Here is a 26,261-nt window from a genome sequence, read left to right as displayed (position 1 = left end):
CTGTCTTTAATCGAGTACTTGTTACATTGTTTTCCTGCTTGATATTGTCGAAAAAGACCTAAAACACCAAAGAGTTCAAAATGTTACAGATATGATATATTTCAAAACTTATATCGTGAAGTGTTGTAGATATTGAAATGAATTCAAAATGTGTTCTTTAGCCCGTTTTTGTTTTGTTTCCAGAGTGTTGTTTTTAGTATTATAAACCTTGAACGTCCAGAGTTTGACTCAGAGCAATTATCAAAGTAACAGCAGAACGTAGAAATAGTTGACGCTACGAACCGAATCTCGATGTCAACTTGGCTTACAAGTACAACAATAGATAAAGAAGTACATAAAACGCAAAACGTATAATAATCCACTGAAACTTCGGACCAAACATGACTTTCATCCTTAATTCACCACAAATGCATAAAAATATATAAATCTGTTGAAGCTCACAATGTAAACCCACCTTTTAGTTTCTTCCCAATAACAAGAGGATGAAAATTTAACCTTGACTAAACTTTCAATATCCATATGTACAATATAGTTACCTCTTCCACCAGACAAATCGTAGATATTTCCTTCTAAAGCCCGACACCTCTCTTCTATTTCATTTTTCTCCTTCATTAATTTCTCATTCATCTCTCCTAGCCGCCTAATTTCATGTATAAAAGTTTTTTTGTCTTCCTTCAGTTTTTTGTTATCATTTACTACTTTTGTGTTTTCCATTTCAAGTCGTTTCCTTTGTCTGTCATGAATGCTTTCGGAGCGTTTGGAATGTGATTGCAATTCCGACATCCTAGATTTCAGTTTTTCAAGTTCTGAATGGTGGGCACAGTTTTGCCCCAAACAAATGGAAGCAGGTCTCGTTCTGACAGGTTCTTCTCCTTGTTCCACACGAGATTTCAGATGCTGGCTTCTAGCCTCAGCAAGTTGATAAAGTAACATGTCCTTTTCTTCAGTTAGAGATTTAACTAACTCGTTTTGTAACTGTACACTTTCATATAGTGCTTCTACTTGACCAGAAATCAAGTTCTATTAAAAGCAAAAATGAAACTTCTGTTGTAAATCAAGGTAGTTGTGTTACTCACCATGTGAATAATGCTATAGCATGGTCACTATTATTGATATTAGTCCATGTTTACATTATTTAAAAAGCTCGACAGAAGTACCATAACAATGCTTCAAGTATTAAAGCCATTCTGTTATTTCATATGTTGCTCAATATTTCACAATAAAACAGAATATATAAACGGTTTCAATAATATAGTATTAGGTATACACGAAGAGTGTTTGTATCCACATATACTCGTACCTGTGTTTGTGTCACTCTGTCTAAGCTGGATTGATTGGTTTTGCGGTCAACCACAGATTCTGAGCTTCCCACACTTTGATCAGCTCTCATGATACCAAACATCGAGGCAATCTAAAGGAAATGCACACGATAAAGTCTTGTGGGCTTTAATTTACATAAATAGGTAGTATCAAAGAAAATATCATTTAAAGGTATACTGTAAAATCATATATTTTCGTGGAACTAAGAATTCGTGGGACTTGAATTCATGGACATACTATCATCTCGACTTTTGAATTTGTAGAAATGATTGAAAGTAAAACTCGCATAAAGATAGCTCACGGTAAACCGTTTGTATTTCATTCATATTTGTTGACACTTATTATATGTAGTTACGCTCATACACCAATTGACGTTCTGTTGCTTGATGTTACGAAAGATGACAAAGTATTTGCAATAATGAGAAAACTGTTAAAATATGTTGATCCAATAAAAAAAGAAAAAGACCTTGTGATGAAAGCAGGACCAGGTTATGCTTAGATAGACTGTCTCAAAAGAATATGGGAAAGATATATTTTTATTTAAGTATCAAAGTCATTAACGTTTGTGTATAAGATGAAAATAGCTGTATTTTAATAATTATGTGTTTATTGTCAGAACATCATTTTAGTTGATGCATGCCCGCACGTTCCCATAGTAGATATTATATGGTTTGAAATATGTTGACTTTGGATGAATCGTGTATAGAGCTGTAACAGCAAGTCAAATGACTTGTGACGGTACACTTAACAAAAACATGTATCTAATACATCAGATGATAAGTACCTCAAAAGAAAAGGCGATGATGTAAATTGTCAGAATATGGGGGCATTTTTAGATTTTGACTGATATTTATGACACTTACACTACTACATGCTAACGAGACTGCGTTGTACTGTGTACCATATACTTTAAGCTGGCAGTGAAACGTTTACTGTATAAAGACAGTAGATAAATCAGTGACATTATATGGTTATAACAAAAATCTTTTTTGATATTGAAACTGCAAGATAAATAACAAACACATTTAATTGTAAACAACGTAGATAGCAATACTATATAACAAATTAGAGATGTCGTGATTTTTTCTACTTTCGAGAATGAAATTAAATCGGGTAAAAAGACACATTGAATGGATATCCGACAAATCGAGAAATTACCAACATGGCAACATAATCATAATGTATACTCAAATTCCATACAACTGGGCAAAATATGAACGAAAGAAAGAGTTACACGGAGATTCCTGAAAAAGAGTACGAGGAGAATAAAACAAATTGCTTCCAAAGTTTATCCAGTTCATGAAATTTCATCCTCGAAATATAACAGTTTAAGTCAACTAATGATCTGTACAGAGATCTTTAGTTATCGTAAACTCTGAAAGTTTGAGGATGATGACACCCGAGAAAACACATCCTGTAAGATTATATTTTCATCATCAAAAGCAATCGTTACAATATTCTTTAGTTTCTTTGAGATTCAGCAAGCCCTATGCTAATTGTCAGATAAAATGACCAAAACAAATATTTGTGGAAAAGAATTAATAAACATCCGAGTTACTTATACAATATAAGCATCAATATTGAAACAAGACTTGTCATACACCCCTCACTTTTCCAGTAAGGACTGAGAAGACATTGAAAAGTCCCAGATACATAAATTCAGCAACAGTTAAATAGCCTTTCAGCATATCCTTAATAAAAGTTTTGTTCCAATGTGTCTTTTGTATAATCCTCTATAGCGTTACGAATATTGACGATGTCTTCATATCCTTTTCCGCCAAATAATTGGAAACGACATTTTATCAGAAGATCCTAATTTCTCTTATTTTAGTTATAAGGGAGATGTATAGTTGTTTCTAAGCGTTTTGTCTAAAATGACTCTTAAGTAAAGTTTTCTTCTCGAACCTTATAAACTGAAGCAAATATTAAGCAATGTGTTTCTACAATAATAGCGGACGCAATATGTCTGGCGTGATTCAAAATTTATTCCATCAGGAAGATGTTTACATAAAAAATACACACAAAATCGTTTTCTGGTTTAAATCATACGGTTATCTATGATTAATGAAACAATACTTTTTGTGAATATTCGGTTTCAAAAATGTGTTCATTTAACAACAATCCTTATTATAATTAAACCAACGTGTTATTTTAATGTTAAATGTAAGATTTCCTATGGTTAAAACTAAGTAAACAAGATTAAATTAGTTTATATCGGAATGGTGGGAATCAGATTTCGTTAAAACGTCATACTGGTTTGACGGTTTCGTTTTTGTCGTTCCGGAAGATGCACGCAACCAAGCTAAATGTTTTCATGTTTTGTGTAAACGTGCTGCTTTTTTAATGTACAGGTAAGTCACTGCTACAGGATGGTGACAGTTATTAAGAAACCAAACTTTACCTGGATAATTAAATTGGTAATTAATTGCCAGAGACCAAGTGTTTTGTGTACGATGGATCACCGATACGTCGTAATGAGCCATGTGTTACACATATGTGACTTTCTACTTTGTGTATGTATTAGCCGTTTTCGTGCCGATGTTTTGACAAAAAATAATTTCAATACAACGAATGATTTTTCCCTTGCTTTCCAATTGAAGGGACTGCAAAATCGTTTCAACTCAACCGAAATTGCAACTCAATGAAATTCGAGTCATCCGAAATAAGATTACAAAGATACAGAAGAAAAAAAAATCGGGACTTAAAAATTATTTCGAGACAACGAGTATTAACTTTATATAGAAAAATGTTCCAAACACGATTGTTAAACACTATCGCTTTCATACAGATATAATGTAAAAGGTAGTATCAATTAGTAGATTTCAAGATAACCACAAGGTTTTGTCCTTATTATTCTATATATTCTGTTATTTTTTTTTCAAAGAACCTACCATCTTTAGAATTCGTGAGCCTTCAGACTTGACCATAAATATGTCTCTTCTTCAAAAACAAGGTGCACTTCAATGAGGTGGACAAACAGATCACAGCATAATGGTATGGATCACTTATAAGACGCAGTTAAAATTTTGCCCTTATGCCAACTTACGGTGACTCAGTAACCAGCTGCCACATCACATGAGAAGCGATACCGTCTACATCACTGCAGTTGTATTGACGGATGAAATGTTGCGAATGTTTTCTACATGAACTCTTTAAAGGATTGTCTGTCTCAAAGATATAATTCTGGGAAAAGAGTTTTGACAGAACATTGGTATGTATCTATGCAATTTATATTCAAATTAAGAATAAACCTAACTTGGGAACATCATATTAAAATGATAATTGAATATAATACACCTTAATAAACAGTTGTATTTTATATGCGTTATATACTTCAAGGGCACTTTATTGATATAAGCTCATGTAAATCGATCGTCAGTTTCTTCAGATGTGAATATGCATGTACATTGCATTGAATTGCTTATTCAATTATCCGATGTTGCTACTTTCTGCCTATATACTGAACGGTATTAGGTTGCTTTTGTACTGCTTATGTGCCTATATAAATGCTGTATTGAAACATTGTATGTTCCACATTGTGGTTCGACACTCAGTATCCATAGCGGTTAGTTTTCCTCAGGAAGCTGGCATGGTTGTGTCCTCGGTCAAGACACCTAACCCTTATTATTCAGTGTAGTATGCGGCGGGTCTTCCGTGCGTTGTTTAGAGATATAGCCACCAGCTACATAAAGGAGTCTTCATCTTAAAATGGCACTGGCTGTTCACGTGGCGATCGACCAAACAGCATGTTCCACATTATATGTGTCGTTGATTATGTGGACCCGTACAAAGTCTGGACATCTTTTCTTAGGTTCACGACAAACAAGTCCTTTACACCATCGTCAGTTGTTTCAAGTCTGACGGAGGATATGGGAACAAGTTTGACGGATCAGTTCAGGGAGCAGCTCCATAGATGGATAGACGTCAACCATCGCATGCGCTTCATTCTACTGTTTAAAGTAAATATTCAACACATATTTGAAGTATTTAATGTATGTAAGCATAAATCATAGAACACAGGTAGACATCGCTGACTACACAAAAGATTATAGTCCATGTGAGTTGATAAAACACGACTTGTTATTGGCTTTATCATTTTCATCTCTTAAATGAAATTATCTCTGAATTACACTATTGAATATATATTTGTTAATTGTATGTGGTTAATCAATTAACTAAATTGTAACTAGGCTTCACGTGACGGCTGTGTGGCCACCACCTTTCACACTTTCTGTAACAACAAGGGACCTACCATAACCATCTTGTACAACACTAACGGCTCGGTGTTCGGAGGGTATACCTCCACAAGTTGGCATTCCAACAACACCTACTCAGCAGACGACAAGGCATTCCTTTTTCGACTTAGACACAATGGGAACTGCCAGCCACAAAAATTCTCCAAAATGCCTAGCGCTGAAAGTGCTATTTATGGGCATGCTAATTATGGACCAACGTTTGGAGGAAGCAATGGACATGATCTTAGAACATTTACCGGCATTATCAATAAAAATGGTAACTTCTTTCCATTAAATGGTACTACAAGCCTAGGTAGTTACTACGATATGCAGGGACAAAGTTATAACTCTGTGATGAACGGACACATGCAGGTATTGGATTTGGAGGTCTACGGTGTGGAAGGTAATTTTTCACAGTCAATTCGAATGATATTTTACATAATTTCGAGTTCTCCTTGTACAATTATTAGTAATAAAGAACAAATAAAGATTAATCGAAGATGCTCAGATACATAGACTTTTTTTAACGTTTCTCTGATGTTCTTATGCTGTTTTCGTTCTTTATCAAACTATGAACTGTTTAATACAAAATTACAGAGTTGAAGATGCTACAGAGACCCTGGGTGCGAAATGTTGAATGGAATGCCAGAGTATGTATTGAGCTACTGGTATCAACATATCTATATATACATGTATGTTTGGCTTAATGGAAAAATATTATAATTTGTAATTTTTCTTTTGTATAAAATTTGCATATAGAGCCAATTTAATCGGGAAAATGTAATTAGAATTGGGAAAGAACAATTGGATTTTTTTTTCTGACATGATAATTATCAGTGTGAAAGATGTATCGTTAAACAATATTTGATTTATGCCCAGTTTATGAAGGAGCTGAAGGAGTCCATTGAAACATATAAACCCCTGCCTGGACTAGGTCTACAACAAACCAGAATATTGATGGTAGGGCAGGTCGGTTCGGGAAAATCAAGTTTCTTCAATACCATCAACTCCATTTTCCGGGGACACATAAGTGGTCAGGCAAACGCCGGAAGTGCTGAACATAGCCTCACCACAACAGTAAGTTTCAATTGTCGTTAAGTAAAATTCGACTAATCTGCAAAATTGTTGAGTCATAACAGGGAATACATCTAATATATGAAGAGGGACATGAACGTATTACAGTGCTTTTTGGTCATCAAATATCATCATGTGATTGGTTATGATGTTAATGTTTTATAATTGTTTTGTTTTCTAGTACCGTATGTATCAAGTACGGGACGGGTACGCAGGAAGACCTCTCAACTTCCGACTGTGTGACACACGCGGTTTAGAAGAGGAACAGGGGTTGGATGATCACGAGATATGTTATCTTTTAGATGGGCATGTTCCAGACAGATTTCAGGTGAGAAGTATAAATCTTTCCGTCCTTATCCACAGAAGAATGTTGTGATAACGAAAAGTATATCAATTGCACTTTCACTATCGCTTTAAATATTTCACCTCAAAGTTTTGCCCTTTGATTATGAATACGTTATTTTGTTTGCTAGATTATTTTTGCTTCAACACACAATTTCGATTGTCTAAATCAATATGGTTAATTTAGAGTCTACCAAGATATGCCAAAAACAGTGCACTATATCAAACATAATGTCTCTTTTATTACTACAGTTTAACCCAGCCGTACCTTTATCTCCAGAGGTCATGGGTTTCGTTAAGGGCCCAGGTTTAGGAGACCGAATCCATTGTGTTGCATTTGTGGTTGACAGTAGCACGGTTGACGTTATTTCCGAGAAGGTTCTTGAGAGAATAAAGAACATGCAAACAAAAATGAATCAACGATGTAAGTGTTTTCGTCTTACGATGACGTAATGTATTTGTATTTCCTGCCTTTCGCTGTAGCTGGTAAAATTATCTTCAAAGAATTTTTGATAGAAAACAATCCATACTTTTATAATACTTTATCATATCATGATATTAATAACTTTCTACGTTTTGTATTACAATTTACCCTTAAAATATTTAATCCCCAATAAATGGCATTTTTCAGATCACTAACGCCTAGTTATTCTTCAAAATATCTTACCATCATGTAAGTTAGCAGGATTATCGCCATTTTATATTCTAAACAGTTCTACATATCACTTTGTACGGTTGTGTTTCCCCTACAGCCATTCCACAAGTGGTATTACTGACCAAGATCGATCGGATTTGTGAGTTAGTGACTGACGAAATAAGTGATGTGTTCGTTAGTCCCACTGTCAAGGAATGTGTGGACAGGGTTGCTATGGTGATGGGACTACCGAGGTCACACATACTTCCGATCAAAAACTATGAATGTGAAGTGGAGCTGGACCAGAACGTTAACATTTTGTCCCTCCTTTGTCTCCGACAGGTCCTTCATTTCTCTGACGACTACCTGTATAATCAGCTGGACCAAATAGAGACTGAAAAAGCAGCTCTAACACAAATGAAAGAGTGAACATGTATGTTGGCAAATAGTTGAATTCGCTTTATGTTAGAATTATATTGAACCAAATAAATAAACAGATGTAGTCGTATGATTGCTACATAGTTTGTAACATTTCAAGAAATCGTACCTCTCATACCAATTGTTATTGTAGGTTTAGCAACAATCCATCACAAAGATAGGGTGAATTTTACAACACCAGTTGAAAAAAACAAATATTGAAAATATTTCCTTGGTCCCAACTTTAAAGAGATAATGCCATATCAAGGGCATGATTCTGTTGTCATCAAGTTATTCATTCATTTTCCCCGTTTCTTACCTCTGAACGATTTTCCAAAACCAGGTTATGAACCAATTTACTGAACAATTTCCTATCGTCGTGTGTAGGCGTTTGAGCTTTTGATTTGATCTGCACGGACAAAACATCAAAACCTATGTAGCATTATAGATTAGTTGCAAGAGTGACATCTGTATTGTAGCATTTACTTGTTTTGAGATCACAATAAATCTATTACAATCGGTGGTTTTAGAATATAAGATACTTGCAAGACACAGTTTCCCTAATACCTAATCAAAATATGCCAGTTGTCAGAAGTCAAAATGTTGAAAGCCATTCTGCATTGTCAAACACTGCAATATTACATTTTGTTATATATCCGAGATCTTGTTTCTTTTATTTTAAATCTTTTAGGTATTAAGATGTGTGTCATATATAGTTTAATAAGGTTTAACAATATAATAATGAAATGAAGCGTTAAAACACAGATTTTACTAGAGAATGCTCATTTGTACATTCATCATTTACACTGTTTAGGTTAGATGTTTCATCAGTGGAGCATGAGTTAGGAGGAGAAGGAAATTCTCCGATATACTTCTCACATAGTTGGTACTGAAGCCCGAGGCTTCACCACATACCAATCCAAATGTGCAACAAATGAAAATTTTGTTTATATCCAGTCATCTATTAAAATTTTACATATCGAGTCACTCATCACAACTTTACATAACCAACAACCTATCAATAATTAACATATCCAGTAACCAACCAAAACTTTACATATCCAGTCACCAACCAAAATTTCATGTATCTAGTCACCAACATAAACCGTACAATACAAGTCATCAACCAAAACTTTACATATCCAGTTATCATCCAAAACTTTACATTTCCTGTCACCAACCACAACTTTACATATCAGGTAACCAACCAAAACATTACATATCCAGTTACCAACCAAAACTTTACATTTCCAGTCACCAACCAAAACCTTAATTATCCAGTCACCAACCAAAACTTAACATTTCCAGTTAACAACCAAAACTTTACATATCTAGTAACCAACCAAAACATTGCCTATCCAGTCACTAACTAAAACTTTACATATCCAGTTACCCAACAAAATTTCATATATCCAGTCACCAACATCAACCTTACAATACCAGTCACCAAATAAAAACTTTACATAGCCAGTCACCAACCAAAACTTTACACATCCAGTTATTCAACAAAACTTCATATATCCAGTCACCAACCAAAACCTTACAATATCAGTCACCAACCAAAACCTTAAATATCCAGTCACCAACCAAAATATTAAATATCCAGTCACCAACCAAATTTTACATTTCCAGTTGATAACCAAAACTTTACATATCCAGTCACCAACCAAAACTTTACAATACCAGTCACCAACCAAAACCTTAAATATCCAGTTACCAACCAAAACTTTACATTTCCAGTCACCAACCAAAACCTTAATTATCCAGTCACCAACCAAAACTTAACATTTCCAGTTAACAACCAAAACTTTACATATCTAGTAACCAACCAAAACATTGCCTATCCAGTCACTAACTAAAACTTTACATATCCAGTTACCCAACAAAATTTCATATATCCAGTCACAAACATCAACCTTACAATACCAGTCACCAAATAAAAACTTTACATAGCCAGTCACCAACCAAAACTTTACACATCCAGTTATTCAACAAAACTTCATATATCCAGTCACCAACCAAAACCTTACAATATCAGTCACCAACCAAAACCTTAAATATCCAGTCACCAACCAAAATATTAAATATCCAGTCACCAACCAAATTTTACATTTCCAGTTGATAACCAAAACTTTACATATCCAGTCACCAACCAAAACTTTACAATACCAGTCACCAACCAAAACCTTAAATATCCAGTCACCAACCAAAAATACACATTTTCAGTCACCAACCAAAACATTGCATATCCAGTCACTAACTAAAACTTTACATATCCAGTTACCCAACAAAATGTCATATATCCAGTCACCAACATCAACCTTACAATACCAGTCACCAAGCAAAACCTTACAATACCAGTCACCAACTAAAAACTTAAAATTCCCAGTCACGAACCAAAACTTTACATTTCCAGTCACCAATCAAAACTTTACATAGCCAGTCAACAACCAAAACTTTACACATCCAGTTATTCAACAAAACTTCATATATCCAGTCACCAACCAAAACCTTACAATACCAGTCACCAACCAAAACCTTAAATATCCAGTCACCAACCAAAATATTAAATATCCAGTCACCAACCAAAACTTTACATTTCCAGTTGATAACCAAAACTTTACATATCCAGTCACCAACCAAAACTTTACAATACCAGTCACCAACCAAAACCTTAAATATCCAGTCACCAACCAAAAATACACATTTTCAGTCACCAACCAAAACATTATATAGCCAGTCACCAACTAAAACATTACCTATCCAGTCACCCGACAAAACTGCATATATCCAGTCAACAACCAAAATTTTTCATTTCCAGTCACAAACCAAATCATTACATATCCAGTTACCAAGCAAAACTTTACATATCCTGTCACCCAACAAAACTTCATATATCGAGTTACCGACCTAAACCTGACAGTACCAGCCACCAATCAAAACCTTACAATACCAATCAACAACCAAAACTTTACATATTCAGTAACCAACCAAAATTTTACATTTCCAGTTACCAACCAAAACGTTACATTTCCAGTCACCAATCGCAACTTTACATTTCCAGTTACAAAACAAAACTTAACATATCCAGCCTCCAACAAAAAACATTATATAGCCAGTCACCAACTAAAACATTACATATCTAGTAACCAACCAAAACATTGCATATCCAGTCACTAACTAAAACTTTACATATCTAGTTACCCGACAAAATTTCATATATCCAGTCACCAACATCAACCTTACAATACCAGTCACCAACCAAAACTTTGCATATCTAGTAACCAACCAAAACATTGCATATCCAGTCACTAACTAAAACTTTACATATCTAGTTACCCGACAAAATTTCATATATCCAGTCCCCAACATCAACCTTACAATACCAGTCACCAACCAAAACCTTACAATACCAGTCACCAACTAAAAACTTAAAATTCCCAGTCACGAATCAAAACTTTACATTTCCAGTCACCAATCAAAATTTTACATAACCAGTCACCAACCAAAACTTTACACATCCAGTTATTCAACAAAACTTCATATATCCAGTCACCAACCAAAACCTTACAATACCAGTCACCAACCAAAACCTTAAATATCCAGTCACCAACCAAAACTACACATTTTCAGTCACCAACCAAAACATTATATAGCCAATCACCAAATAAAACATTACATATCCAGTCACCCGAGAAAACTTCATATATTTAGTCAACAACCAAAACTTTAAATTTCCAGACAACAACCAAAACTTTAAAAATTTAGTAACCAACCAAAACTTTGCATTTCCAGTCATCAACCAAAACCTTAAATATCCAGTCACCAATCAAAACTTTACATTTCCAGCTAACAACCAAAACTTTAGATTTCCAGTAACCAACCAAAACATAACATTTCCTGTCACCAACCACAACTTTACATATCAGGTAACCAACCAAAACATTACATATCCAGTTACCCAACAAAATTTCATATATCCAGTCACCAACCAAAACCTTACAATACCAGTCACCAACCAAACCCTTACAATACCAGTCACCAACCAAAACATTATATAGCCAGTCACCAACTAAAACATTACATTCCCAGTCACCAATCACAACTTTGTATTTCCAGTTACAAAACAAAACTTTACATATCCAGTCTCCAACATCAACCTTACAATAGCAGTCAACAACCAAAACTTTACATATCCAGTCACAAACCAAAACTTTACATTTCCAGTCACCAACCAAAACATAACATTTCCTGTCACCAACCACAACTTTACATATCAGGTAACCAACCAAAACATTACATATCCAGTTACCCAACAAAATTTCATATATCCAGTCACCAACCAAAACCTTACAATACCAGTCACCAACCAAAACCTTACAATACCAGTCAACAACCAAAACATTATATAGTCAGTCACCAACTAAAACATTACATTCCCAGTCACCAATCACAACTTTGCATTTCCAGTTACAAAACAAAACTTTACATATCCAGTATCCAACATCAACCTTACAATACCAGTCAACAACCAAAACTTTACATATTCAGTCACAAACCAAAACTTTACATTTCCAGTCACCAACCAAAACTTTACATTTCCAGTTACCAACCAAAACGTCACATTTCTAGTCAACAACCAAAACCTTTAATATCCAGTCACCAACCAAAACTTTACATTTTCAGTCACCAACCAAAACTTTACATTTCCAGTTACCAAACAAAATTTTATATATCCAGTCACTCAACAAAATCAGTCAACAACCTAAACCTTACAATACCAGTAACCAACCAAAACCTTACAATACCAGTCACGAACCAAAACTTTACATTTCCAGTTACCAACCAAAACTTTACATTTCCAGTTACCAACCAAAATATTACATATCCAGTTACGAACCAAAACCTTATTTTTCCAGTCACCAACCAAAACTTTACATATCCAATCACCCAACTAAATTTCATATATCCAGTCACCAAATTAAACCTTATCATACTAGTTACCTGCCAAAACTTTACATATCCAGTCATCTACCAAAACTTTACATGTCCTGTCAACCCAACAAAAAACATATTCAGTCACCAACCAAAACTTTACATTTCAAGTTACCAACCAAAACGTTACATTTCCAGTCACCAATAACAACTTCACATATCCAGTTACCCAACAAAATTTCATATATCCAGTCACCAACATCAACCTTAAAATACCAGTCACCAACTAAAAACCTAAAATTCCCAGTCACCAATCACAACTTTACATTTCCAGTTAACAACCAAAACTTTACATATCCAGTCACCAACCAAAACTTTACAATACCAGTCACCAACCAAAACCTTAAATATCCAGTCACCAACCAAAACTACACATTTTCAGTCACCAAACAAAACATTATATAACTAGTCACCAACTAAAATATTTCATATTCAGTCACCCGACAAAATTTCATATATCCAGTCAACAACCAAAACTTCATATATCGAGTTACCGACCTAAACCTGACAATACCAGTCAACAACCAAAACTTTAAATATTCAGTCACCAACCAAAACTTTACATTTCCAGTTACCAACCAAAACGTTACATTTCCAGTCACCAATCACAACTTTACATTTCCAGTTACAAAACAAAACTTTACATATTTAGTCGTAAACATCCGCCTTACAATACCAGTTAACAATCAAAACTTCACATTTCCAGGTACCAACCAAAACTTTACATTTCCAGGTACCAACCAAAACTTTACATTTCTAGTTACCAACCAAAACTCTACATTTCCAGTCAACAACCGAAACCTTAAATATCCAGTCACCAACCAAAACTTTACATTTCCAGTCACCAACCAAAACTTTACATTTCCAGTTACCAACCAAAACGTCACATTTCTAGTCAACAACCAAAACCTTTAATATCCAGTCACCAACCAAAACTTTACATTTTCAGTCACCAACCAAAACTTTACATTTCCAGTTACCAAACAAAATTTTATATATCCAGTCACTCAACAAAATCAGTCAACAACCTAAACCTTACAATACCAGTAACCAACCAAAACCTTACAATACCAGTCACGAACCAAAACTTATCATTTCCAGTTACCAACCAAAACTTTACATTTCCAGTTACCAACCAAAATATTACATATCCAGTTACGAACCAAAACCTTATTTTTCCAGTCACCAACCAAAACTTTACATATCCAATCACCCAACTAAATTTCATATATCCAGTCACCAAATTAAACCTTATCATACTAGTTACCTGCCAAAACTTTACATATCCAGTCATCTACCAAAACTTTACATGTCCTGTCAACCCAACAAAAAACATATTCAGTCACCAACCAAAACTTTACATTTCAAGTTACCAACCAAAACGTTACATTTCCAGTCACCAATAACAACTTTACATATCCAGTTACCCAACAAAATTTCATATATCCAGTCACCAACATCAACCTTACAATACCAGTCACCAACCAAAACCTTAAAATACCAGTCACCAACTAAAAACCTAAAATTCCCAGTCACCAATCACAACTTTACATTTCCAGTTAACAACCAAAACTTTACATATCCAGTCACCAACCAAAACTTTACAATACCAGTCACCAACCAAAACCTTAAATATCCAGTCACCAACCAAAACTACACATTTTCAGTCACCAAACAAAACATTATATAACTAGTCACCAACTAAAATATTTCATATTCAGTCACCCGACAAAATTTCATATATCCAGTCAACAACCAAAACTTCATATATCGAATTACCGACCTAAACCTGACAATACCAGTCAACAACCAAAACTTTAAATATTCAGTCACCAACCAAAACTTTACATTTCCAGTTACCAACCAAAACGTAACATTTCCAGTCACCAATCACAACTTTACATTTCCAGTTATCAACCAAAACGTTACATTTCCAGTTAACAACCGAAACCTTACATTTCCAGTCACCTACCAAAACCTTAAATATCCAGTCACCCAACAAAACTCATATATCCACTCAACAACCTAAACCTCAAATACCAGTAACCAACCAAAACTGATCATTTCCAGTCACAAACCAAAACATTACATATTCAGTCACCAACCAAAACTTTACATTTCCAGTTACCAACCAAACCTTTACATTTCCAGTCAACAACCGAAACTTTAACTATCCAGTAACCAACCAAAACTTTACATTTCCAGTTAACAACCAAACCTTTACATATCCAGTCACCAACCAAAACTTTACAATACCATTCACCGACCAAAACCTTACATATCCAGTCACCAACCAAAACTACACATTTTCAGTCACCAACAAAACATTATATAGCCAGTCACCAACTAAAACATTACATATCCAGTCTCCAACATCAACCTTACAATACCAGTCAACAACCAAAACTTTACATATTCAGTAACGAACCAAAACTTTACATTTCCAGTCACCAACCAAAACTTTACATTTCCAGTTACCAACCAAAACTTTACATTTCCAGTCAACAATCGAAACCTTAAATATCCAGTAACCAACCAAAACTTTACATTTCCAGTTAACAACCAAAACTTTACATATCCAGTCACCAACCAAAACTTTACAATACCATTCACCAACCAAAACCTTTAATATCCAGTCACCAACCAAAACTACACATTTTCAGTCACCAACAAAAGCATTATAAAGCCAGTCACCAACTAAAACATTACATATCCAGTCACCCGACAAAACTTCATATATCCAGTCAACAACCAAAACTTTTCATTTCCAGTCACAAACCAAAACTTTTCTTTTCCAGTTACCAACAAAATCTTTGCATATCCTGTCACCCAACAAAACTTCATATATCGAGTTACCGACCTAAACCTGACAGTACCAGCCACCAACCAAAACCTTACAATACCAGTCAACAACCAAAACTTTACATATTCAGTCACCAACCAAAACTTTACATTTCCAGTTACCAACCAAAACGTTACATTTCCAGTCACCAATCACAACCTTACATTTCCAGTTACCAACCAAAACGTTACATTTCCAGTTAACAACCGAAACCTTAAATATCCAGTCACCAACCAAAACTTCACATTTCCATTCACCAACCAAAACTTTACATATCCAGTCACCAAACAAAACTTTATATATCCAGTCACTCAACAAAACCAGTCAACAACCTAAACCTTACAATACCAGTAACCAACCAAAACTTATCATTTCCAGTCACAAACCAAAACATTACATATCCAGTTACCAACCAAAACTTTACATTTCCAGTTACCAACCAAAACTTTACATATCCAGTTACGAACCAAAACCTTACATTTCCAGTCACCAACCAAAACTTTACATATCCATTCACCAAACAAAACTTTACAATACCAGTCACCAATCAAATCTTTACATATTCAGTCACCAACAAAAACTTTACATATCCAGTCACCAACAAAAACTGTACATTTCCAGTTACCAACCAAAACTTTACATTTCCAGTTACCAACCAAAACGTTACATTTCCAGTTAACAACCGAAACATTACATTTCCAGTCACGTACCAAAACCTTAAATATCCAGTCACCAAACAAAACTTTATATATCCAGTCACCCAACAAAACTCATATATCCACTCAACAACCTAAACCTTACAATACCAGTAACCAACCAAAACTGATCATTTCCAGTCACAAACCAAAACATTACATATTCAGTCACCAACCAAAACTTTACATGTCCAGTTACCAACCAAAACTTTACATTTCCAGTCAACAACCGAAACTTTAACTATCCAGTAACCAACCAAAACTTTACATTTCCAGTTAACAACCAAAACTTTACATATCCAGTCACCAACCAAAACTTTACAATACCATTCACCAACCAAAACCTTAAATATCCAGTCACCAACCAAAACTACACATTTTCAGTCACCAACAAAACATTATATAGCCAGTCACCAACTAAAACATTACATATCCAGTCTCCAACATCAACCTTACAATACCAGTCAACAACCAAAACTTTACATATTCAGTAACGAACCAAAACTTTACATTTCCAGTCACCAACCAAAACTTTACATTTCCAGTTACCAACCAAAACTTTACATTTCCAGTCAACAATCGAAACCTTAAATATCCAGTAACCAACCAAAACTTTACATTTCCAGTTAACAACCAAAACTTTACATATCCAGTCACCAACCAAAACTTTACAATACCATTCACCAACCAAAACCTTTAATATCCAGTCACCAACCAAAACTACACATTTTCAGTCACCAACAAAAGCATTATAAAGCCAGTCACCAACTAAAACATTACATATCCAGTCACCCGACAAAACTTCATATATCCAGTCAACAACCAAAACTTTTCATTTCCAGTCACAAACCAAAACTTTTCTTTTCCAGTTACCAACAAAATCTTTGCATATCCTGTCACCCAACAAAACTTCATATATCGAGTTACCGACCTAAACCTGACAGTACCAGCCACCAACCAAAACCTTACAATACCAGTCAACAACCAAAACTTTACATATTCAGTCACCAACCAAAACTTTACATTTCCAGTTACCAACCAAAACGTTACATTTCCAGTCACCAATCACAACTTTACATTTCCAGTTACCAACCAAAACTTTACATTTCCAGTTAACAACCGAAACCTTAAATATCAAGTCACCAACCAAAACTTCACATTTCCATTCACCAACCAAAACTTTACATATCCAGTCACCAAACAAAACTTTATATATCCAGTCACTCAACAAAACCAGTCAACAACCTAAACCTTACAATACCAGTAACCAACCAAAACTTATCATTTCCAGTCACAAACCAAAACATTACATATCCAGTTACCAACCAAAACTTTACATTTCCAGTTACCAACCAAAACTTTACATATCCAGTTACGAACCAAAACCTTACATTTCCAGTCACCAACCAAAACTTTACATATCCATTCACCAAACAAAACTTTACAATACCAGTCACCAATCAAATCTTTACATATTCAGTCACCAACAAAAACTTTACATATCCAGTCACCAACAAAAACTGTACATTTCCAGTTACCAACCAAAACTTTACATTTCCAGTTACCAACCAAAACTTTACATTTCCAGTTAACAACCGAAACATTACATTTCCAGTCACCTACCAAAACCTTAAATATCCAGTCACCAAACAAAACTTTATATATCCAGTCACCCAACAAAACTCATATATCCACTCAACAACCTAAACCTTACAATACCAGTAACCAACCAAAACTGATCATTTCCAGTCACAAACCAAAACATTACATATTCAGTCACCAACCAAAACTTTACATGTCCAGTTACCAACCAAAACTTTACATTTCCAGTCAACAACCGAAACTTTAACTATCCAGTAACCAACCAAAACTTTACATTTCCAGTTAACAACCAAAACTTTACATATCCAGTCACCAACCAAAACTTTACAATACCATTCACCAACCAAAACCTTAAATATCCAGTCACCAACCAAAACTACACATTTTCAGTCACCAACAAAACATTATATAGCCAGTCACCAACTAAAACATTACATATCCAGTCTCCAACATCAACCTTACAATACCAGTCAACAACCAAAACTTTACATATTCAGTAACGAACCAAAACTTTACATTTCCAGTCACCAACCAAAACTTTACATTTCCAGTTAACAACCAAAACTTTACATATCCAGTCACAAACCAAAACTTTTCTTTTCCAGTTACCAACAAAAACTTTGCATATCCTGTCACCCAACAAAACTTCATATATCGAGTTACCGACCTAAACCTGACAGTACCAGCCACCAACCAAAACCTTACAATACCAGTCAACAACCAAAACTTTACATATTCAGTCACCAACCAAAACTTTACATTTCCAGTTACCAACCAAAACGTTACATTTCCAGTCATCAATCACAACTTTACATTTCCAGTTACCAACCAAAACGTTACATTTCCAGTCAACAACCGAAACCTTAAATATCCAGTCACCAACCAAAACTTCACATTTCCATTCACCAACCAAAACTTTACATATCCAGTCACCAAACAAAACTTTATATATCCAGTCACTCAACAAAACCAGTCAACAACCTAAACCTTACAATACCAGCAACCAACCAAAACTTATCATTTCCAGTCACAAACCAAAACATTACATATCCAGTTACCAACCAAAACTTTACATTTCCAGTTACCAACCAAAACTTTACATATCCAGTTACGAACCAAAACCTTACATTTCCAGTCACCAACCAAAACTTTACATATCCAGTCACCAAACAAAACTTTACAATACCAGTCACCAATCAAATCTTTACATATTCAGTCACCAACAAAAACTTTACATATCCAGTCACCAACAAAAACTGTACATTTCCAGTTACCAACCAAAACTTTACATATCCAGTCACCAACCAAAACTTTACAATACCATTCACCAACCAAAACCTTAAATATCCAGTCACCAACCAAAACTACACATTTTCAGTCACCAACAAAACATTATATAGCCAGTCACCAACTAAAACATTACATATCCAGTCTCCAACATCAACCTTACAATACCAGTCAACAACCAAAACTTTACATATTCAGTAACGAACCAAAACTTTACATTTCCAGTCACCAACCAAAACTTTACATTTCCAGTTAACATCCAAAACTTTACATATCCAGTCACCAACCAAAACTTTACAATACCATTCACCAACCAAAACCTTTAATATCCAGTCACCAACCAAAACTACACATTTTCAGTCACCAACAAAAGCATTATAAAGCCAGTCACCAACTAAAACATTACATATCCAGTCTCCAACATCAACCTTACAATACCAGTCAACAACCAAAACTTTACATATTCAGTAACGAACCAAAACTTTACATTTCCAGTAACCAACCAAAACTTTACATTTCCAGTTAACATCCAAAACTTTACATATCCAGTCACCAACCAAAACTTTACAATACCATTCACCAACCAAAACCTTTAATATCCAGTCACCAACCAAAACTACACATTTTCAGTCACCAACAAAAGCATTATAAAGCCAGTCACCAACTAAAACATTACATATCCAGTCACCCGACAAAACTTCATATATCCAGTCAACAACCAAAACTTTTCATTTCCAGTCACAAACCAAAACTTTTCTTTTCCAGTTACCAACAAAAACTTTGCATATCCTGTCACCCAACAAAACTTCATATATCGAGTTACCGACCTAAACCTGACAGTACCAGCCACCAACCAAAACCTTACAATACCAGTCAACAACCAAAACTTTACATATTCAGTAACGAACCAAAACTTTACATTTCCAGTCACCAACCAAAACTTTACATTTCCAGTTAACAACCAAAACTTTACATATCCAGTCACAAACCAAAACTTTTCTTTTCCAGTTACCAACAAAAACTTTGCATATCCTGTCACCCAACAAAACTTCATATATCGAGTTTCCGACCTAAACCTGACAGTACCAGCCACCAACCAAAACCTTACAATACCAGTCAACAACCAAAACTTTACATATTCAGTCACCAACCAAAACTTTACATTTCCAGTTACCAACCAAAACGTTACATTTCCAGTCATCAATCACAACTTTACATTTCCAGTTACCAACCAAAACGTTACATTTCCAGTCAACAACCGAAACCTTAAATATCCAGTCACCAACCAAAACTTCACATTTCCATTCACCAACCAAAACTTTACATATCCAGTCACCAAACAAAACTTTATATATCCAGTCACTCAACAAAACCAGTCAACAACCTAAACCTTACAATACCAGCAACCAACCAAAACTTATCATTTCCAGTCACAAACCAAAACATTACATATCCAGTTACCAACCAAAACTTTACATTTCCAGTTACCAACCAAAACTTTACATATCCAGTTACGAACCAAAACCTTACATTTCCAGTCACCAACCAAAACTTTACATATCCAGTCACCAAACAAAACTTTACAATACCAGTCACCAATCAAATCTTTACATATTCAGTCACCAACAAAAACTTTACATATCCAGTCACCAACAAAAACTGTACATTTCCAGTTACCAACCAAAACTTTACATATCCAGTCACCAACCAAAACTTTACAATACCATTCACCAACCAAAACCTTAAATATCCAGTCACCAACCAAAACTACACATTTTCAGTCACCAACAAAACATTATATAGCCAGTCACCAACTAAAACATTACATATCCAGTCTCCAACATCAACCTTACAATACCAGTCAACAACCAAAACTTTACATATTCAGTAACGAACCAAAACTTTACATTTCCAGTCACCAACCAAAACTTTACATTTCCAGTTAACATCCAAAACTTTACATATCCAGTCACCAACCAAAACTTTACAATACCATTCACCAACCAAAACCTTTAATATCCAGTCACCAACCAAAACTACACATTTTCAGTCACCAACAAAAGCATTATAAAGCCAGTCACCAACTAAAACATTACATATCCAGTCTCCAACATCAACCTTACAATACCAGTCAACAACCAAAACTTTACATATTCAGTAACGAACCAAAACTTTACATTTCCAGTAACCAACCAAAACTTTACATTTCCAGTTAACATCCAAAACTTTACATATCCAGTCACCAACCAAAACTTTACAATACCATTCACCAACCAAAACCTTTAATATCCAGTCACCAACCAAAACTACACATTTTCAGTCACCAACAAAAGCATTATAAAGCCAGTCACCAACTAAAACATTACATATCCAGTCACCCGACAAAACTTCATATATCCAGTCAACAACCAAAACTTTTCATTTCCAGTCACAAACCAAAACTTTTCTTTTCCAGTTACCAACAAAAACTTTGCATATCCTGTCACCCAACAAAACTTCATATATCGAGTTACCGACCTAAACCTGACAGTACCAGCCACCAACCAAAACCTTACAATACCAGTCAACAACCAAAACTTTACATATTCAGTCACCAACCAAAACTTTACATTTCCAGTTACCAACCAAAACGTTACATTTCCAGTCACCAATCACAACTTTACATTTCCAGTTACCAACCAAAACGTTACATTTCCAGTTAACAACCGAAACCTTAAATATCCAGTCACCAACCAAAACTTCACATTTCCATTCACCAACCAAAACTTTACATATCCAGTCACCAAACAAAACTTTATATATCCAGTCACTCAACAAAACCAGTCAACAACCTAAACCTTACAATACCAGCAACCAACCAAAACTTATCATTTCCAGTCACAAACCAAAACATTACATATCCAGTTACCAACCAAAACTTTACATTTCCAGTTACCAACCAAAACTTTACATATCCAGTTACGAACCAAAACCTTACATTTCCAGTCACCAACCAAAACTTTACATATCCAGTCACCAAACAAAACTTTACAATACCAGTCACCAATCAAATCTTTACATATTCAGTCACCAACAAAAACTTTACATATCCAGTCACCAACAAAAACTGTACATTTCCAGTTACCAACCAAAACTTTACATTTCCAGTTACCAACCAAAACTTTACATATTCAGTCACCAAACAAAACTTTACATATCCGGTCACTCATCAAAACTTTACATATCCAGTCACCAACGAAAACTTTACATATCTAGTCACCAACTAAATCTTTACATATCTAGCTACTAATCAAAATATGGCTTTTCAGAGCTCTTTTAATTCAGAAAACTGGCAAATACAACTCAAGTTAAAAATTCCATCCTTTACTTAGTTAAACTGTCACCACGTGACATATAACGTTGCGGCCGAGAACAAATGAATGAACAGAAAGGTTGTGCAAGGATTGTCTCTTTCACCTTTAACCTAGGCAACCAGGATTAGATTCAAATATAATAAAAGGAAAAAGAACGAGGTCATCAGCCAAAGAACATAATTTTTTGCCGGTATTCCGGTTTCCTTGCCCTCCTCTATTAAGACCGCAAAAGTGGTAATTTTTGGTTCAACGATGAATTTATTTATATATTAAAAAGATAACTTTCTGACACGATCTTCAAAATTGTGCAAAAGACACACAGCAAATTTCGATTTAGATAAATGGAGGTAAAAAATAAAATAGTGCAGTATCTATAATGTTCAATAGGCATTACATTAATGTTAGTATTATATATATATGTATATATATATAAAAACAACAACAACTAGAAAACACCAAAAAGTCAACATAATCATTATCTAAACTCAAACTATGAACAAAAGAAAGATTTACGTGGAGATTCCTGAAAAAAGTACAAGAACAACAATACCGGGTGTTCCGAAAGAGCAAACGCCCCTTCTGCTTCCTCAACGACACCCGCCATGTAAATTTCGGTTTATTCAAGTGAGCGATGTCAGGCTCTCAAATGAGATCAATATTTACATCAACGGAACCAGCAGACAAACTAACGAAAATCAAGCACGTCAAGCTTCATATCGCACTAAGAAATGGAATATTTCTCACTGAAACTACTATGACGACTTTAAAAATCCCTATAATTTTCATTATTCTACAATTTTTGAAATCCTCTTTACGAGTTTATCTGTTAGTTGACGACTTCTTGAGTTAACGTCTAACATTTTTATAGACATGATTGCGAATATGTCAAACATTTGTATCAATGTACCGGAGTAGCTCCTATGTTGATGAACTGCTGTGCTTTGATATTTAACATGACAGGCAGTTTATTCCCGCTGAAAAAAATATCTTATAGTATATACAAGTGATGGTATTCGTTTATACCATAAACGGTTATGGTTCACATGTTTCCTCGACACTTGAACAATGTTCTTATCTTCTTGTTAATTTTTTCTGTTAGTGTTCCTCCTTCGAATCTCTTTCAAGTGACAGTTTTCATTGCAGTTTTAATGAAGATCAAATTCAGAGCAAGGTAGGAAAAAACGATATTGGCATTTGGTGTGATACACTATTTAGAATATGCCTTTGTCAAACACTTCAGTTTTCTTTAAATAGTATCGTCAAAGTTCTTACCTTGCAATATCGTTCAATTGTTCATTAGACCCATGTATATAAGCTTTGATTATTTCCTTGAGAAAAGCTGAAGAAACGAAATGATACAATGTAAATGTATCAAAGCCTTTCAACGTGCAGTAGGATCATTAAAAAGCAGTTACATTCAGTGCAGTTTTTAACTTTTTCAGAATTGCAAAATTATCAAAATGTTATTAAGAACTTCTCATTCTTCTGAAAGACATTACAAAATGTTACACTGCATTGTCCAGTCATATTTTCCAATTAAACAGTTTATGGATTGATGGACCATTCCAAACACAAGACATGTTTAATGCCTTGGAAAACTATATCAGGACGTATCCATGATGCTAATTGTTTCCATGGTAATCATATTCCATAATGAAACTCTCCAAAGTATCTCCAGAAATGTTCACAGCATATTGTACAAATCCCCTCTGGACCTTGACGTCGTAGTGTTTTTTTCGATACACATGGAATGAAACGTAATAAGGCTTGAGCCGTTACTTACCATTCCAATAAGAGAACCATCGACAATTGTGCAACCAAAAATTCAAAGATTTCAAACTATAGTATCCGGTGCATCTCGTTGGGTGACGACAAATACCGTATATGTGGCTTCGGCTGGTTTACATTTTCACTTTTTCGTTTTACACTATTTTTCTTGTACAACAGGTAATGCCTTACAATCATACTGACTACACTACGATATCACTTCGATTGTATTATCTGGATGAACAAGATGTTTTAATGAAGCTTCCAATTCTTAAAGAGCATTCCATTCTTTTGATGGAGTAAGTATGGCTTTAGATACGGAGATGTTGATTTTCCCAGAAAGAAATACTAATATGGGTACTCAATTTAGAATCGTAATTGCATAATTTTATACATACTAGAGGACGCGGACGCGGACGACGACGCGGACGACGACGAAGATGATGATGATGATTTAGCACTAAACAAATACCTTATCATAGTTACAGGTATTCTTGGTTTAAGTTGTCCTCGGATTTCTGAACGGTTCTAGTTGGAAACGCCATCGTCGTGAGAAAAGATCACTTCTTTAGGATAGGGGGTTTCGACGAGGAACTTAAGCTTTGGGGAGGAGAACAAATCGATCTGTCCTTCCGGAATCGGTTATGTGCTGGTCATGTGTACAATGTGCCTTGTTTCAGGGTTGGCCATTTGTTTGAAATGAATGCGAAATTTAGTTTTGAAGGAGACAGAGTGACTTTTCATGGTTAAAAATCTAATGGGAATTTGGATAAATGATTAAAAAACCATTTTTTGTGACGGTAGCTTCAATACTTGCATCGAAGATACCAAGCTTTACGAAAGAAGATTTAAAATCAATAGAAAAGGCATGGTCTTAAAATGAACACGGAAACGTAAACCATTTAAATTGATGTTTTTTCCTAAAAAAATATTTCCTCACAGAGATGATGTAGTGTTTGGCGAAGTTACTTATTTGAAATTCAAAACAATATATTCTACTTCACCAGGACAAACAAACTTCTATATGAAAACTGATGTGTTAACATAGGTTATATGTTTACATTGGTTATATAAATATCAAGTTATATGTAAGCACTTGTGATAAAACAACACGTGCATTTAAAGGCAGTTTCCGTCTCCATTAACAGAGAGATTTCATATATTTCTACTTTTATTTTTCCTTAGTGTGTTTTTCCCTACGAATTTCTGGGAAGTTTTTGTGTTTTTGTTCCTGCTATTAGTTGGTTTTTACTTTTCTGCAGTATTACAATGTGAAATTGAGTATATATCAATGCGGTGATATTTTATGGTATCATTTTATTGACCCTACCGCCTGATAGCAAACACCTTTTTCAGCCGGTTATGTGTGCAATATCCTCTTCCAAAATCTCAGCTGATCAGTAATATTTCTGTTTTGGTTCTTCGCACGCGACAGAGGTGACTGAGTGGTTAAAGCGTCTGACCGTCCTTATCATCACCCTTTTACTTCGGGATCGGGGGCCTACGTTGGACAGTCGCCAGGTACTGAAAGCAGTTTTTTTCGCCGGGAACTCAGGCTTCCACCACCATCAAAACTTGGCATGCCCGAAATGACCATGGCTGTAAAAATGACGAAGGCAAATGATTAAACTAGGCTAAACTTCTGCATACAATAGACATGAATCTGATGTATATGTGTCCTGAGAAATAGCATGTTTG

The 26,261-nt window shown here is 34.8% G+C and overlaps 1 protein-coding gene across 1 annotated transcript; it reads left to right on the top strand.

Annotated features, from left to right (window-relative positions):
• The first annotated feature begins 5,189 nt into the window (after positions 1-5,189).
• LOC132550591 (interferon-induced protein 44-like) lies at positions 5,190-8,034 on the top strand. The gene is made up of 7 exons (XM_060214682.1): positions 5,190-5,279; positions 5,511-5,958; positions 6,153-6,205; positions 6,435-6,632; positions 6,811-6,957; positions 7,224-7,395; positions 7,724-8,034. Exons 1-7 carry the CDS (start codon positions 5,190-5,192, stop codon positions 8,032-8,034), a joined length of 1,419 nt encoding a protein of 472 aa, XP_060070665.1.
• Positions 8,035-26,261: the final 18,227 nt, after the last annotated feature.

Source organism: Ylistrum balloti, unplaced genomic scaffold (genome assembly GCF_031769215.1).
Source record: "Ylistrum balloti isolate Yb309-2 unplaced genomic scaffold, AGI_CSIRO_Ybal_v1 Utg370130, whole genome shotgun sequence".
In the NCBI taxonomy this organism is placed as follows: Eukaryota; Metazoa; Mollusca; class Bivalvia; order Pectinida; family Pectinidae; genus Ylistrum; species Ylistrum balloti.
This window is presented reverse-complemented; position numbering and strand designations above follow the sequence as displayed.